The sequence below is a fragment of the Akebia trifoliata genome, chromosome 7, assembly GCF_017979445.1.
Source record: "Akebia trifoliata isolate Shusen 1 chromosome 7, ASM1797944v1, whole genome shotgun sequence".
In the NCBI taxonomy this organism is placed as follows: domain Eukaryota; kingdom Viridiplantae; phylum Streptophyta; class Magnoliopsida; order Ranunculales; family Lardizabalaceae; genus Akebia; species Akebia trifoliata.
In genome coordinates this window covers 30410608-30427506 of record NC_141381.1, presented here as the reverse complement: position 1 = coordinate 30427506, position 16899 = coordinate 30410608, and the positions used below count along the sequence as shown (strand labels likewise).

Here is a 16899-nt window from a genome sequence, read left to right as displayed (position 1 = left end):
GAAAAATTTACCTTAAGAAGTCGAAGACAATAGTCTCGTGGTTCTTAAATTAGAAGTTTTGATAAAGTTTGAAGGTGAGGACATTTCAGTCATATTATATATTAATGTCTCACGAGTCACGAACGGAAAGATACGAATGATCAAATTTGGATTCACGTTAATTTCTCTTCAGTTAGTTGGATTTTGACCTTTTTTGGCTTTTTCTCCGCTTTCATCATCTCGTATCATTCTCTTTGAAATTTGAATTTACTTCTCTTCAAACTGTGTTTTTCGTGGAATCTCGAATCTGAAGTTCAGAGTTACAGCTCCATGGGCTCTTTATCAGAAGGAGAAGCAGACGCATTGTGAGTCTCTCTCTCTCTCTCTCTTAGGTTTTCAATTTGAAAGATTGGGATTTATTGATTTCTTTTGGAGTCTCTCACACTATCTTTCTATACGTTTTCTTTTTAATGGATGAAGATTGGATCCATTGGACATACCTCGAGCTGCAAACAATCAAATTGGAGAAAAACCTAGACTCAATACTAAAGATGCTCTCAATTATATAAGGTTGGTGAATGAAGCATTTACAGATGACAGAGAGAAATTCTATAGATTCATCCGACTCATGAAAGATTATAAAGACAAAAGGTTCGATTATCTTCTTGAAAGATAGAATCTTTTCTTTTATTTTTTAGTGTGTTTTTTTTTATGTGCTTTCTTGTGTGCAAATATGCATGATTGATGACATTAATAGTTATTTGTAGCACAACTTAGCTAAAACACTATTGAGAAAGAAAAAAAAATATGGAAAATTTTGAATAAATATTAAATATACAGAAAATGGTTTTGTTTTTCAAGAGAAGGAGAAGACGTTGGGTTGTTTTAGAGCTGAAATTGGATTCTCTTTTTCTTCCATGTTTGCTTGTTTTTTGTACAAATTTGAAAATAAATAAAGGAAGTCAATGTGATTGAATTAATATACAGAACAATGGAATTTTGTTCTTCAAGGGAAGAGATGTGTTTTCTTTTTGATAGGTAACCAATGGGTTGTTCTAGAGATGAAATTGGCAAGTGGGATGCTCTTTTTCTTCAATGTTTGCTTGGTTTTTTTGTACAAAATTGAAAATAAATAAAGGAAGCCAATGTGATTGAATAAATAAACAGAACAATGGGTTTTGTTCTTCAAGAGAAGAGATGGGTTTTTTGTTTTTTGATAGTTAAGAGATGGGTTGCTTTAGAGCTGAAAATGGCAAGTGGGATTCTTTCTCTTCCATGTTTTGCTTGTTTTTCTGTACAAATTTGAAAATAAATGAAGGAAACCAATTAGATTGAATAAATATAATGAACAATGTGGTTTCGTTCTTCAAGAGAAGAGATGGGCTGTTGTTGTTGTTGTTGTTTAGGTAAGAAATGCGTTGTTTTAGAGCTGAAATTGGCAAGTGGGGTTCTCTTTCTCTCTTGTGTTCTCTTGTTTTTAGTACGAATTTGAAAATAAATAAAGGAATTCGATGAGTTTTTCTTTTCTGTTTTTATATTTTTTTCAATGGAATATGATGGTTAGCTTCTTTGGTGTAGTGTTATACTTAACATCAGATCATCTTGGGTAGGAATCAAGCGTAATGTGTATTCAGTCAATGGTCAACTCGGGATCACAAGGGCATGTGTTAATTTGCATATAATTGTGTTGTTGTTGTTTATCTAAAAATAAATATAAGAAGTGGATTTGGTGGTGGGGATGCTTGAAAATGCTTAAAATTACTTGTATCCGTGAGACCTCTACTTGTAAAGAAGGGTTTGAAGCGGGGTTAAAGATTATCATCAAAATGTGTAACTTAATCTCAATTATATTCATGGTGGGTTTTGTATGTGAGATGTGAATAATGGAATGATTTGATTTGTCATGCTTAGTGTGTTTTTGGTATTTAGAATACATTAAAACATTTTTTATTCATTGTTGACATTACTAACGAGCACATGATGAAAGTCACAATGTCAATCAGTCCTGACAATTTGATCAATGTATTCCTGAAAGTTTAAAAGTACAAAAGGGTATTACTGATTAGCTTTCTAAGGTGTGGGGTGCCTCAAAAATATCCATTTTATTAAATAAATAAAAAATGACAATAGAGTAGTATGGCCTAAAGAAAGAACGAAATAAATTTACTTGAAAATATCTTTCTTTGTGATGAACCCCAAAATGCCCTTGATTGTTAGTACCATGTACCAAGTCCATCTGTTAGTCAGAGATTTGAAACAACATGGTTTTTTATGGATTCAACTAGAAATAGCACCTCAAATGATCCTGACAAATTGATCTATTGATATGTGTGGATGGCGTGAAAAACATATAAATTATATATTATATGCTATCCTATTGTACAATATTCTAAGTCTATGGATTCTTGTTTCTGCAGAGTCAATACATTTGAAGTTATTTCATGGGTTGAAGCAGCATTCAAAGGACATAATGATCTTCTTTTGGGTTTCAATTGCTTCTTGCCTAAAGATTTCGAGATCAAATGCTGCTCACCGCCCTCAGATAGGGCAGAAGCTCTCAATTTTGTTAACAAAATCAGGGTTTAAACCTCCCCTAGCCTTAAAATATGACTCATAGCAAGTGATCTCAACATATGACATATTGGGTTTTTTTTAATGTGTAAATTGTTGATTTGGCTTTTGCACTCGCAGGACCGGTTCCAAAACAATAACCAAACTTTCATTGCATTCTTAAATATTGTGATGCAAGGTCAACATGGGATCAAGTCCATTCTAGAGATCTACGAAGAAGTCGATCGATATTATCCCTTAAGAATTGAATTTCAATCCTCTCTATGTTTAATTAATTAATGTACTTATTATTTTCTGTGGTAGTGCAGGTAGTCGAGCTATTTCAGGGTAATAACGACGATTTGTTGGAGGAGTTCAAAAGGTTCCTACCAAAGTTGTTTTAGAATCTGAAGCTCTGTTGTTAGATCGTCTGGGAAAGAAGGGTTTTGAGGAGTATATGAAGCATAATTGCACTTTTCTTTATCGGTTTCTATGTCATCTCAGTGATGATTATTAGGTTTTGGTTTTACTTGGAAATGCAATTTGTTTCTCTAACAATTGCTTCTGACTTCAGGTTTCAGTAGTGCTTATAAAACTAGATTAGGTTTGGTCGGTGTAAGTAGCACGTTGTTTCGAAATGTAAATATCGACCATTATCAAATTTTGGATCAAATTGTAGATGTTAGAATGTATTTCGGTTTCTGAAGCAGCTTAGTTTTTCTACCTGCATTAGAGAGCTTGTCTCTTGCAAATGGTGTTAATAGACACAAAATACATTTTGGCATTTTAGTTCACTTTTTTCTTCTCATGCATGGATCTAATTGTAGACTTTTTATACCTGCACCTTTCAATTTGAATGGAGAAAAATGATTTCCCCTAAAAAATTCATGATTAATAACTATTCTTGTAGAAAATTATTTTCCCCTGAAGAAAACAATTTTCCCATCTTGATAGGAAAATATTCTCCATCCCAATCCCTTAGGAAAATTATTGTTGATTTGAATATGTCATGGTTATCGTTGTAGAGTTTAGAATTTCACATCAACTTTCTTTTACCATACACCAATTTAAAAGTTATCTTAGATTTTCAATTTTTGTATATTCAAAAAATCATCATCGATGTGATCACCATCGGGAGCGGAGAAATCCATCAATAAATGGGCATTTATGAGATGTTGTCTTGGAAGAGTAAAAGAGAGTAGAAAATATTTGGTTCGGGTTGAGGTCAAATTGGAACCGAACCGACATAGGTCAGTTCCACGAAATAAGAATCAGAACCGAATCAAATTCCATTGGAACCAAACCAATCCAAACCGAATTAAAGTTGATTTGGTTCAGTTCAGTTCAGTTCTACGGATTGCCAATATTCTATAAATTGTAAGTAATATTTTTAATGAAAAAACAAACATAAAATTTCATACAATAAATCATAAATCTATCCATAAAAAGTCATTAATTTATCCATAAAAAATCACTAATCTATGTCCTAACTCCTAAAATAATTCATAATAATAATAATATATTGCATAGGGGTTCGATTCTTGGTTTGGTTCAGTTCTATACAAGCTTCATCCGAGAACCGAACCAGATTGATCGATTTTCCATTTTCGTAACCCAGAATCGAACCAAACCGCAACTTGTTCCAATCCGAACCAAACCACCCCAAAGCTATTGGTTTTCAGTTTGAATTGGACCAAGTTGCACCCCTAGAAAATATAATAGAGAGAGATGATGTCTACCCAAGAGGATTTGAAAATGCCAAAAAACTATAGGAAGCCATGCTTGTTAGTTGTTAGAGACATCTTTTAACTTAAAGATCCCTTAAAATTCAAGAAGGGGTGTTGAATCTTCAGAGAGATTATTGAAGGTGAAATGGTTGCAAGAGTTGTAGAAAGAGATGGAGAGAACCCCAAGGGGTTGGATCAATGGCAATTTCAGACTTATAAACAGTTAATGCCCGCACCCTCACTTAATTGGTGCGTGTGATGTGTGGGCATTGTACGTGCCCCGTGACTAATCCTTGGACAAGACCATAGTCTATGGATTGGACAAAGCCCAGTCCAATGTTGGGATGGAGAGAGTTTGTGTCCTTATTTTGTATGATATAAATTCATTAATTTCAACATTGTAATTAAAGTTGGTATAGAAATATCAACTCTATATTGATTTTCACGCCATAACATGTCATTTTCCAAATTCTTGGGTTTTTATTTTTATTTTTTATTATCTCATTTAATCTTTAAACTTCAAGAACAATATAGGATTTTTTGAGAAAGTTGAAGATAACAAATTTTTGGATAGAAAAATTAAGGGTTTTCACACAAGGTAGAATAATAAGTAAAAAAATGAGTTACCCCAGTGGTTGACGAAATAGAAGATTTCCTTTTTTTTTTGAAGAAAAATCGAGGGGTTTTGATAAAAAGTTGAAGATGAGGCCATTGAGGCAATCTTTCATAATAGACAAAGGTCAAGAAAAACTCACTAAGTCAACAATTAATATCTTAAAGATCAAATATATTTTCAAGAAGAATAACGCTGAAGTGGCCTCAGGTTAGAACCTCATATCGCACTTCTTGACGTGAAATCTCAATGAAAAGCATTTATGGTTCCCATACACTTTCACGTCAAGAGGTGCCATATGAGTTTCCAATTGAGGTCACTCCAGCACGACTCTTTCAGGAATCCATATTTTTTAGGAATTCCTTGGAATGTATCTTGAGAGATTCTATTGTCATACCAACTTTTATTAAGAGCACACCAAAATTCATAGAGCTAATTCTTTGATGGGTCAATCTCTATTTCGTGCTTTGAATACTGTTCATTTTAATTTCTAAAATCTGCATTCGTCATTTTTATAACTTACGTACTAATATCTACGAATTTGTAGATATATTAGTGAATTCATTGATTATAGAAGTGAGAAATTCACTTGAAATGCAAATTTTGGGAATTAAAATGAACAGTATACCTAAATTGGAATTTTGACATAATTTGTACATGTTTTGGAAAAAAATCCCTTTTTTGATGTTAACATATGAATTGGTGCCTTATTAATAAAAGTTGGTGTGGCAATAGAATCTCTCAGATATTTCCATCAAAACCTCTTCGTTTAATTCTAGGAAGATTGGCCTGTTATAAGAAATGGTTGGTGTAGCAATAAAATTTTCTCTTAATACTTATTAGTTCCTTGCATATCTGTCTGAAAGACTTCAACGTAAATGCAAAACAAATACCTCTCTTATGGTTTGCTGTCTCAACCATTTTTAAATTTTAATTAATAATTTAATTCTCGTTTGGATTTGGCCTCGAATTGAACTATTTCTGGTTAGATCTGTTATATTGTTCGCGCTTTTGTTAAATGTTGTTGAATTTTTTTTTTTTTTTCTGGTTTTGATTTGAGTGAGTGTTTGTATGTGTGTTTTGCTTTCTTGTTGTGAAGATGGAAATATGTAGAGAGGATGGTAACAAAGGCCCTCAACTTCAACAATCCGTTATTTCTTCCCGAGGAGGCGAAGTGTAAGTTCTTCTGTGTGAATCTGTATCTTTCATTTTTATTCTTGTTTTTGGATGATGAGATGAATTGAAACTTGTTGAGCATATAATTGGTAATTTTTGAATAATGTTTCTGTCTCGAAATGTTCGAATCTCTTAGTGTATTGGTTTTCTCCGATTTTGAAATTATAATTATGCAAAGTTAGGCCTTTTTTTCTTTATTAAATTTTAATATGATCTCTACTGGTTTGTGTTTTTTGGTTTCAGTTTGAATTGTTTAAAAATAATTGTTTTGTATGAATTGGGTCTGGATTTACTGGTTTAAATCGATTTGTGATTTATGAGATTGCAGAGCAGATTCTCATTAGAACAATTTGATTAACCTGTGTTGAAGGTGTCATCTAACCAGAGAGGAAATTTCATCTTATTGTCATTGTTTTTGTTTTGGGATAATTTTGTCCAGCTCTTAGTCGTGTTGCGTAATTGGTAGTCTTTTTTATTCTATTTATTTATGTACATATTACAGTATTTGATGAGTTGTGATTTTAATTTTTCTATGGGAAATGAAGGTCTAGGCAATTCCAAGTCCCTGGAGGAGGGACAAGGGTACTAACAACCAAAGATGCCCTAGCCTATCTTAAGACCGTAAAGGAATTATTTCAAGATAAAAGGGAGAAATATGATGAATTCGTTGAAGTCATGAAAGATTTCAAGGCCCAAAGGTTTGATGATGATTATTCACTTTATTTTTGAGTTCTATATCGATGCATTTGGGATGTTTTAGAATTATAATAATAATGTTCTTCCTTTCCTGATTTTATGTTGCTTGTAGAATTGAAACGCATGGTGTTATATCAAGGGTGAAAGAATTGTTCAAAGGACATCAAAATCTTATTTTGGGTTTCAACACCTTCTTACCCAAAGGTTTTGAGATCACCCTCCCGCTTGAGGCCGATGAACCTCCACCAAAGAAGCCCGTTGAATTTGACGAGGCCATCAATTTTATAAACAAAATAAAAGTGGGTCTTCCATCTCACAGTTGAACTTTGAATGGCTGTTTTTTTCCCTTTCTAGCACTTATAGTTAACTAGTTGTGTACCTACAGGCACGGTTCCAAAATGATGATCGTGTGTATAAATCATTCCTAGATATACTGAATAAGTATCGAAAGGAGAACAAGTCCATCACTGATGTCTTTGAAGAGGTATATTTGCATTTTATGTCTTGACTTTGTCTTTTGGGTTATTTATTTGTTCTTTCCTTTCTTGTCTCTTCTATCTTAAGAGCTACTCTAAGGGGAATATCCAAAATGATTATCCATAATGGATAGTCATTTTGGATATTGAAGTGGTATGCACTCAAACCATGCTATCCAAAACAACTATCCATTAATATTTTAATATTTTTTTTAATTCAACTCAAAATGGAGAGGGAGATGGATAATGCATTGGAAATGCATAAAATCCAAAATAAGTTTGCAAAATAGCTGTTGAGGGGGGATGGAGATTCCAAACTCCCTCTCCAAAATCCTACTCTCCAAAGTGGTGAGGGAGATGGATAATATGTTGGACACTCATATTTCGGATTTAACTCTCCAAAATAGCAGTTGAGAGGGGATGGAGAGTGCATTGGAGTTCCTCATAGGCCAAGAGTTATTCTAGGAAGCGCTCTCATTTTCTTGGATATCCATCTATATTTCTTTGTAGGTAGCTGCTCTTTTCCACCACCATCCAGACTTGCTCAAGGAATTCAAACATTTCCTACCATTAGGCAGAAACTCACAGCACCAAGATGAGAGGGGCCCTTCTATACCCATTTCTTGGCAAATGCATGGGGACAAGGTACTTTTTTTTTTCTCCTTTTTTTATTTCCGTTTGGGTTGTGATCTTTTTACTGATCCATCAAGCTAACATTCTGTTATGTGATTGAAGGAGAAGCAGATGCGTGCCGAAAAGGAAAAGGAGAGGAAGGAAAACTGTGATGAGGATGATAAGGATCTAGAACATGGCAGTGATAGGGACATCAACAACTTACACCGTCTTTCCCACAAACGTAAATCTGCTAAGAAAGGTGAAGACATTGTTGCTGAGCAGTTGCACAAAGGTATTGATTTGATAGTTTTCATTCATGTGAGAGAGTTATGTGTTTTATGCTTGAGATGGAGTAACAAGTTTTTGGAGTTTACAAATCTTCAGCTTTTATGTTTTCCTTACTAGTTCGGTAAAACTGTTTGATTATTACGATTTTTTTTTATTGGATAACTATGTTCGACTTAAGTCTTTTATCTAATGAATTCTTTTTTGCTCCATATCATGTTAGGTGTTTACAATCAAGAATTCATTTTCTTTGAGAAAGTCAAGGAGAAATTATGCAATTCTGATGATTACCAGGGATTTTTGAAATGCCTGCATATTTATAGCACGGAAATTATTTCAAGATCTGAATTGCAATCCTTGGTATGCTTTACACTGATCATATTTCTTATTTCGTTTAGAATTCCTATGTTGTTTAATTACTACATTGGATTTTGTGTGCCTCTACTGACAAGTTGTTTTTCTTATGCACATGTTCCCTATTATATTTTGTTTATACATTCAATTAGGTACGAATTGAATGTTGCAACACAAATGAAATAATGCACCACACCTCTATTGTAAAGTACCGATTGTTCAAGTGATACAGATGTTAATGCGAATTTCAGCTTATGTTCTATAATACGCACAAAAATGATTGGTTTACATAGATAGACGCTTGACAGTTTTTAACCTATGGCTCAATAAAACGAAATTGAACTTCTCCTGTAATGTTGGAGAATTTACTAATCTTTTCAATTAATTTTTTAGGTTTGCGGTTGAGTTTTCATATGGTGGCATGAGGATTTCCTACTTCTGAGACCTTGCAATTGAATTTGCTTTACTCATTGCCATTTCTTTGGAGAATATAGATTTTCTAATTTACGAATCCCATTCATGTTATTGTCTCTCTTGGTGCTGTGTAGTGGCAAACAACAACAGTCCTTTATAAACTTCCCTTTTTTACTCGTTCAAATAGAAAACAAATCTTTCTGTCAGCCTTTTAAGTTCCTTAGGAAGTATGCTGTTGCTATCATACTAAAATTGTTGCTGCTTTCAGGTGGGCGATTTGCTTGGAAAGTATCCAGAGCTTATGAATGGGTTCAATGAATTTTTGACACGTTGTGAGAATATTGGTAAGCGTTAAAAACTTCATTTATTTAAAGGTTATTTGATCTGAATTTTGCTTTTATTGATGTTGTTTCTAATTGAGGCCTTTCCTGCAGGTGGATTTCTTGCTAGCTTTATGAGTACAAGTACGTAAAAAAAACATCTTCTTCTTATTTATATATTCTAATGATAGAGGATCCTCTTAAATAGAGGCTTTTTGCATGCCTTGGGAAGTGTTCATCGTCAAATGTGGCACTGCTTCATTGATTGAGAATTTCAAAGATGGATCCATTAAATCTTCATATTAGGGCCTAGCATATTGCCAAGTGCATCATAAAACTGGTTATTAGATTCGTGGTTCAAAATACCATTTCATTTCATAATGTTTTGTACAAAATGTTTCGGTTTTCCTACATCCCGAGACAAAACAACACTGAAAATCGAAATAATCAATGTTTCGGTGATTTCTCTGGGAGATTAGAGAAGAAAGATAGGGAGGGGGGAAAAGAAGAAGGAAGAGAGAGAGAGAGAGAGATGTCCTTGACCTTGGTCTCATCTCTATTTTGGTAAATATTTGAGATACCCGATGTTGTCAAACTTTACATGCCCCTTGACCACAGTCTTCTGGAAAAAGACTTTTTTTAATGTTAATTAATTTATCAAAATTTTCACCAAATCGAAATGAGGTTTTAAAGAGGGGGAGTGTGATTAAATGCAGAATCCTTAAAGGAGGGATTTTGAGACTATTGAATGCATAGTAAAATCTCACCAAGCTTTTGATCAAATGCAGAATCCTTGTGGAGTGGACATAAGGTGGAGGACATGGGTAATGAGGGGGAGTGTGAAAGGACCAACAACATTGTGAGTCCTGCAGGTCACAAGGTTCCATTTCCAAACAAGGATAAGTATATGGCTAAACCAATTTCAGAGCTTGACCTCTCTAATTGCCAGCGCTGTACCCCCAGCTATCGGCTTCTACCAAAGAATGTAATGCAATCTTCGGTTTTGGGTCTTAGTTTTTGTTTAACTATTCTGTTCTTTTTACCACTTTGGGTAATCATATGGATCCTTGACCATGTTTATCTCATTTCAGTATCCAACACCTTCGGTAAGCCAGAGGACAAAGATTGGTGCTCAAGTTTTGAATGATTGTTGGGTGTCAGTTACTTCAGGAAGTGAGGATTACTCTTTCAAACATATGCGCAAAAACCAATATGAAGAAAGCCTGTTTAGATGTGAAGATGATAGGTAGGATCTTAACGAAGATGTTCTGATATAATGTTTTTTCTTCGTAAGGCATGTTGATTGCTTGAAATAACTTCAAATATTTTGGTTTGCAATAAAAAATTGTTTGGTTTGATTTTGCATGATTTCTTTGATTTTCTAATTTGTGATATGTCGTTACATTTCATGATGTCAGGTTTGAACTGGACATGTTACTAGAGTCTGTGAATGAGGCAACAAAGCGCGTAGAGGAATTGTTGGACAAGATCAATGATAATACGATCAAATCAGACAGTCCAGTTCGTGTCGAGGATCACTTTACAGGTTTGTACATTATCCAATTAAAATATCAGTGTTTCCATTCTCTTATTGCTATTTAAGCTTTTATTGTTACTGGACACCTTTTCATTTCTCTTGTTTCTCTCTTGTAGCTCTAAACCTAAGGTGCATCGAACGCTTGTATGGTGACCATGGGCTTGATGTGATGGATGTACTACGCAAGAATGCCACTCTTGCATTGCCCATCATATTAACTCGCTTGAAGCAAAAACAGGTGGAGTGGTCAAGGTGTCGTTTAGATTATAATAAAGTTTGGGCTGAAATTTATGCCAAAAACTATCACAAATCGCTTGATCACCGTAGCTTCTATTTTAAGCAACATGACACAAAAAGCTTGAGCACAAAAGGTATGCTAAATTTCCATATCATGGCAGATTCAAATAGAAAGGTCAACCGTAATGCTATAAACTTAACTTTTTCAAACTCTTGTTTTATCATTCCCATCTCACGTTTTGTTTGTTGGGTACTTGTGAGATCAAGTTCTAGATATTGGTCGTGTTACTGTTATAATACCAGTTTAGTTCTTCATTATTATTATTTGTTTGTGTTCTTTTGCTTTCTGTTTCTAATATTCTATTTCTAAGACTTGCTTTTTGCAATTCTCATTGTACAGATTTATTAGTCGAGATTAAAGAAATTAATGAGAAGAAGCATAAGGAGGATGATTTGCTTCTTGCAGTTGCTGCTGGTAACAGACAACCGTTAATTTCAAATCTGGAATTTGAGTACTCTGATTCAGATATTCATGAAGACTTATATCAACTCATTCGATATTCATGTGGGGAGGCTTGCACAACCACGGAACAGTTTGATAAAGTTATGAGGATTTGGACAACCTTCTTGGAGCCCATGCTGGGCCTTCCTCCTAGGCTTCAGAGTGCAGAGGATACTGAAAATAATGGAAATTCAGGTGCTAACATTACCATCACTAATTCCAAGAATCTGAGGCCCCCCAACAATGGGGTCGACAATATAACACCTGAGCAAGAAAGTCCTTGTAGGGCTAGGTTGGTCAATGGGGACACAGCTAAAGGAGAAGGTTTTCGTGACGTAAGTCTAGGTTCCCATAGAAGTGATACTTTCCGTCGTACTACTCAGAATGGGAAACTGCAGAATAATATTCCCGTGGCCAAGGAAACATTAGAAGTCAACATACAAGCTACTTATAATGAAGGGATAACTGATTCTAATGCATTGCTTTCTATTAGAGCAAAAAAATGTCATGGTAGGACCAATGCGGATATTTCCTCAGGTTGGAATATTTGTCTGGAACTAATGCATTTCGATTCCTTTTGTGATTTTCTTATTTGTAGGGGTTTAGACATTATTAGTCATCTCTATTAATTTTATTTTATTTTTTCATTTTTTTTTCCGTAGATTTTGAATCATGATTGGTATCTGAGACACTTTTTTTGTTGCAAGGGCTTAGCATGACACCTTCCAAACCCGATCATGCTGATGTCGAGGTCAGGCTCGAGCACATTTTGAAAAATGAAGCCTTACCTTCAGCAGAGGTATGACTTTACTTCGACAATACATTATGCCAGCTAAAGGAGAGTTCAATTACCAAATAGGATAAGAGCACATTCGTTGGTCATGAATTTTGATTTGCTTGGTAGTTTTTTCCTCCCTATTGGTCGCTTTTATCATAACTGTTTGAAGTGTAACTTCGTCATCATTGTCTAAGCCTTATCTGAAGGATTTGGGGTTTGGCTTAACGAATCCTGGTTGAAGTTTAACCATCCTAGGACCTCTCTAGAATACTCCTTTAGAAATTTCTCGCGGTGTACAAAACCATGCACAATTCTTATATGGACTTCTTTTGCTTCCTTTGGACTAGGTTAAGAGGAGAAAGCTTGGTTTTAACAATTTTCTATGACGAGGGGTTCTGAATTTGGTCCCGAGGCATCAAATACAACTTGTCAATGCAGACCTATTTAGTTGGTGTGTAGTTACTTCCATGAAATAAGATACCGAGTTATTATGGGCTGCACTAGTGAGTATTTTCCCTGCAAAAGTTAATTAACAAAGAACCTTCCTCAGCCACCATCTTAGTAGGTGACCACTGACGGAGAACAGCAATCAACAGACAAATTCCTTGATAGGATACATGTTGCTGTGATTCGTAGGTGAAAGCACCTCAACACTTTTTCGGGAATTTTTGGGGGTCTACACTAGGTCCTAGTGATCCATGCATAGAACAGCAATCAACAGACAAATTCCTTGATAGGATACATGTTGCTGTGATTCGTAGGTTCTATCGGTCGGTCCATTCATAGACCTCTTTGACTTTTTCCACATTTGTTTGGAAGAAGTTAATGATTATATTGTTAGGATATTAAAGTTGGTGTATTTTGTCCCATGCCAAGTTAGATTTCCTTCTAAAAACAAGAAAGGAGAACCTTGGAGAAAGTTCTTTTGGGAAGGAAAAGGGGGCTTACACTTTATGGTGTTCTTCCATTTGTAGGGAAAATATGGTACTAATGGATTATCACCCTTATTGACTGCAGCCCTCCGTGGTTGTAACATTGGAGCTGATTTCAATGGTGGATCACCAAAATTGGTTGTTTTAATTTTCTTATTTTTCTCTGGACACCATTCATTTAGCCAACCCCAAATCATTGGGACAAGGGCTTCAATGATGATGATTGGTTATCTTCTATGATTCCATGTAGACTCATCTCAGATCATGCGAGTAAAAAGCTCGAGTGATTGGATGGCTAAGCCTGACTTTTTTTTTCCCACTGTTTTTCACTGTACTTCCTCATTGTAAGATGGTAGTGTATTTCTTTTTCTTTGCTATAGGTTGGTGAGAGTACAAAATCAGCTATATCGGCAAATTGGGTGAACAAATGCACCAAAGTTCAGAGATATCATGAGGGTTCTGTCGGGCACTTGAAAATTGAAAGAGAAGATGGTGAACTATCACCCAATAGTGATTTCGAGGAGGATAATTTTGTAGTTTATAGAGATGGTGTGCTGAAAGCAAAAGATGGTGCTGCAAGCAAGCAATCTCCTGAAGAAGGAATATGTTGTCGTGGGGCAGGAGGTGAAAATGATGCAGATGCTGATGATGAGGGTGAGGAAAGTGCACAAAGGTCGATGGAAGATAGTGAAAATGCTTCTGAGGTCGGCAAAGATGTTTCACGGAGCTTGTCAGGTGATGGTGAAGAGTGCTCTCATGAGAATCGTGAGGAAGATGAAGATGTAGACCATGATGATAAAGCTGAAAGTGAAGGGGAGGCTGATGTACATGATGTGTTATTGCCGTCTCGTGAATGTTTTCTACTCTCAGTGAAGCCTCTTGCCAAACATGTCCCTTCAGCATTATATGGCAAAGAGAATAAAGATTCTAGATTTTTTTACGGAAACGACTCCTTCTATGTGTTTTTTAGGCTTCATCAAGTAAGGATATGTTCTTTTTTGACGTCTCTATTGGATTTGTTAATAGATGCTATTTGATTTCACTATTATCCTCTTTGGCAGACACTGTACGATCGAATACGATCAGCAAAAATGAATTTGTTGTCTGCTGAGAGGAAATGGAATGGTTCAAAGGATAAGAGTCCTCCTGATCTCTATGCCAGGTTGCTTGGTTTCACATCTGTAACTCTTAGCATTAAAATGCTCAAAGCATACTTATTTGTGATGTTTTTTCGAACATGCAGATTTATGAGTGCACTATACAATTTACTTGATGGATCTTCTGACAACACAAAATTTGAGGATGATTGCCGTGCTATTATTGGAACACAATCATATGTGTTCTTCACATTAGACAAATTGATATACAAACTTATAAAGCAGGTAACTTGTATTTCTTTTGTTTCTTTGTTTGTTTTTTGTTGCTGTTGGTTGGTGAAAGATTCTTATTTATGGTATTTGCTTCAGCTTCAAACAGTTGCAACTGATGAAATGGACAATAAGCTTCTTCAATTGCATGCATATGAAAAATTAAGGCAACCTGAGAGATTTGTCGATTTAGTTTATCACGAAAATGCTCATGTTCTCATTCATGATGAGAACATCTATCGATTTGAATGTGTAAGTCTTTATCAATGATTTTTATGTTTTTTTTTTTTCTTGTTTAATATTAGAATAGTATGTACTTCATATTGTATTTGGGGGTGAAGGTGGGTGAGGGGGAGAGGAGTATGGAGATCACCGAAATTTCTAATGACTATTATTATTATTTTTTGCAGAAATCCAATCCAACTCGTTTGTATATCCAATTGATGGACTATGGGCATGAGAAGCCTGAAGTGACTGGTGTTTCCATGGACCCTAATTTTGCAGCTTATCTGCATAATGACTTCTTGTCGGTTGTGCCTGATAGGGAAGAAATGCAAGGCATCTTCCTTGGGAGGTATAAATATGATAGATCAAATTATTTAAACTGTTTTATGCATTAACAGGGTATGATTTATTTATACCTACTGATGATGTTGCAGAAACAAACGCAAATACGCGCGTGGAGATGAGTTTCTTTCTACATCTAAGGCCATGGAAGAAGTTAGATTATCCAATGGTCTTGAGTGTAAGATAGCTTGCAATTCATCCAAGGTATCAAGCTGCTATACTTTTTTTTTTTGTGCTTATTGTGGGTATCCCCACCCTTCAGGTGAGACTAATCCCAGTCACACGCACCGCCCCCTAGGAAAGTTCTATGTGCAGCTGGTTGAATCGAGGGTCAACCGGACCCTGGAAGGTGGCCCCGAGGAATTCATTGCTTCGTGGGGTTTCGAACACTTGACCTACCCTTTCCAAGGAGCTTATCAAGGCTTGGCTTACCACTAGGCCAACCCCTTGGGGTTATCAAGCTACCATACTCATTAGTTTTGATATATATGAATTTTAATGTCATTGAGGAGTAACATGTCGGTTCTTTCAAGTCTGTTATTTGGGAATTTGTGTGTGACAGGTCTCCTACGTTTTGGACACTGAAGACTTGTTGTTTCGCATGAGAAGGAAACGGAATAGGTCACTTCAGGGAAGATATTCATGCCATGACCAGGCTAAGTCTTTAAATGGTTATGCTTCAAGATTACAACGGTTCCACAGATTGCTCTCAGGCTCCTAATACCCCATTTATAACACTGAAGGTAAAGATGATACTTATTTCTTTGTTACCAGAACTGATTGCTTCTTTACTGATTATAATTCAAATGTTCTCTTTTTGGGTGTTGATATCATTTTTGTGTGCATGTGAAAGTTATATAGACAGAAAATACTGCAAGAGTCACACTTCAGAAAACTAGTATTTGGATCCATTTTCTCTCTTCTGAGCAGCCGTTGGCTGTTTGAGCCAAATGGTGCTCGCCGAAAAATGGAGGATCATTGACATTGGGTGATAGCTTTTGAGGAGGCTGCTTTTACTTTTAGGTTTCCTTTTTGTATCTCTATATGAGCAAAGTACCAACTGGGTAAAAAGGGGAAAATTTTCCTTGTAAAGTTGTAAATGTCTTTTATAAGCTCCTTTTTACATTATTGTGTTAATGCATGATAGCTAAACCTTGGTCCATATTTTTTTCGTTGTGTTTCTCTTTTGGCAATCTTCTACCTAAATATACAAAGAATGATGCTCAGGTGACCTCAAGATTGTACCTCACATCGCAGATCCTGACCTGAAAGTGTACAGGAACCATAGATGCTTTTGATGTGCGATGTGAGGTACAATCTTGAGGTCACTCCAGCATGACTCATACAAAAGGCCATGTTCCCTCGCCTTCCCAACCCCACCAAAAAAAAAAAAAATCTAGATTAAGGTAGGTAGTGTTGATTCCACGACAAGCTTCAGGCAGGATTTGACCTCCAAATAGTTCCTTTTAAGCCTAATGGAACAGTAGGGCTAATGTTACTGATTTCAATATTTGGAAATGATACTTGGGATAAGACATACACCCATGACATAAACAAATGATAAAGAGGGATTTACCAGACTGAGCTATAGGTTCGTAAGTATTCCATGATCGTAAATGAAGAACGCCGAGTAAAACTGTAGTGAAAAAAAGTTGGGTCTCATGTTTTTTATATTTCCAACATTATTGCAGATACCATGGATTTTGAGTATGGACTAAAGCTCCGCTAAATCAGCGGTTTGAGGAAGAGATGACAGAAACAATTGAGGCTGCTG

The 16899-nt window shown here is 35.5% G+C and overlaps 2 protein-coding genes across 4 annotated transcripts; both read left to right on the top strand.

Moving 5' to 3' along the window:
* LOC147398957 (paired amphipathic helix protein Sin3-like 2) lies at positions 1 to 3235 on the top strand. 2 transcript variants are annotated; one of them, XM_086449017.1, is made up of 5 exons: positions 1 to 344; positions 460 to 630; positions 2397 to 2559; positions 2671 to 2728; positions 2859 to 3235. In XM_086449017.1, the coding sequence occupies exons 1-5, from the start codon at positions 310 to 312 to the stop codon at positions 2879 to 2881; spliced, it is 450 nt and encodes a 149-aa protein (XP_086305143.1). In that variant the 5' UTR covers positions 1 to 309; the 3' UTR covers positions 2882 to 3235. The 2 variants fall into 2 exon arrangements, with proteins under 2 accessions (XP_086305143.1, XP_086305142.1); XM_086449016.1 differs by having other exon boundaries at positions 2 to 344; positions 2671 to 2769.
* A 2461-nt stretch (positions 3236 to 5696) lies between these two features.
* LOC147398956 (paired amphipathic helix protein Sin3-like 4) lies at positions 5697 to 16289 on the top strand. 2 transcript variants are annotated; one of them, XM_086448329.1, is made up of 24 exons: positions 5697 to 5772; positions 5969 to 6045; positions 6591 to 6743; positions 6854 to 7040; positions 7127 to 7225; positions 7728 to 7862; positions 7962 to 8124; positions 8341 to 8477; positions 9154 to 9229; positions 9320 to 9349; positions 9994 to 10190; positions 10297 to 10451; positions 10624 to 10751; positions 10859 to 11113; positions 11380 to 12018; positions 12189 to 12280; positions 13572 to 14171; positions 14253 to 14353; positions 14435 to 14573; positions 14658 to 14810; positions 14969 to 15132; positions 15218 to 15329; positions 15688 to 15868; positions 15979 to 16289. In XM_086448329.1, exons 1-23 carry the CDS (start codon positions 5770 to 5772, stop codon positions 15844 to 15846), a joined length of 3954 nt encoding a protein of 1317 aa, XP_086304455.1. In that variant the 5' UTR covers positions 5697 to 5769; the 3' UTR covers positions 15847 to 15868; positions 15979 to 16289. The 2 variants fall into 2 exon arrangements, with proteins under 2 accessions (XP_086304455.1, XP_086304454.1); XM_086448328.1 differs by having other exon boundaries at positions 7953 to 8124.
* Positions 16290 to 16899: the final 610 nt, after the last annotated feature.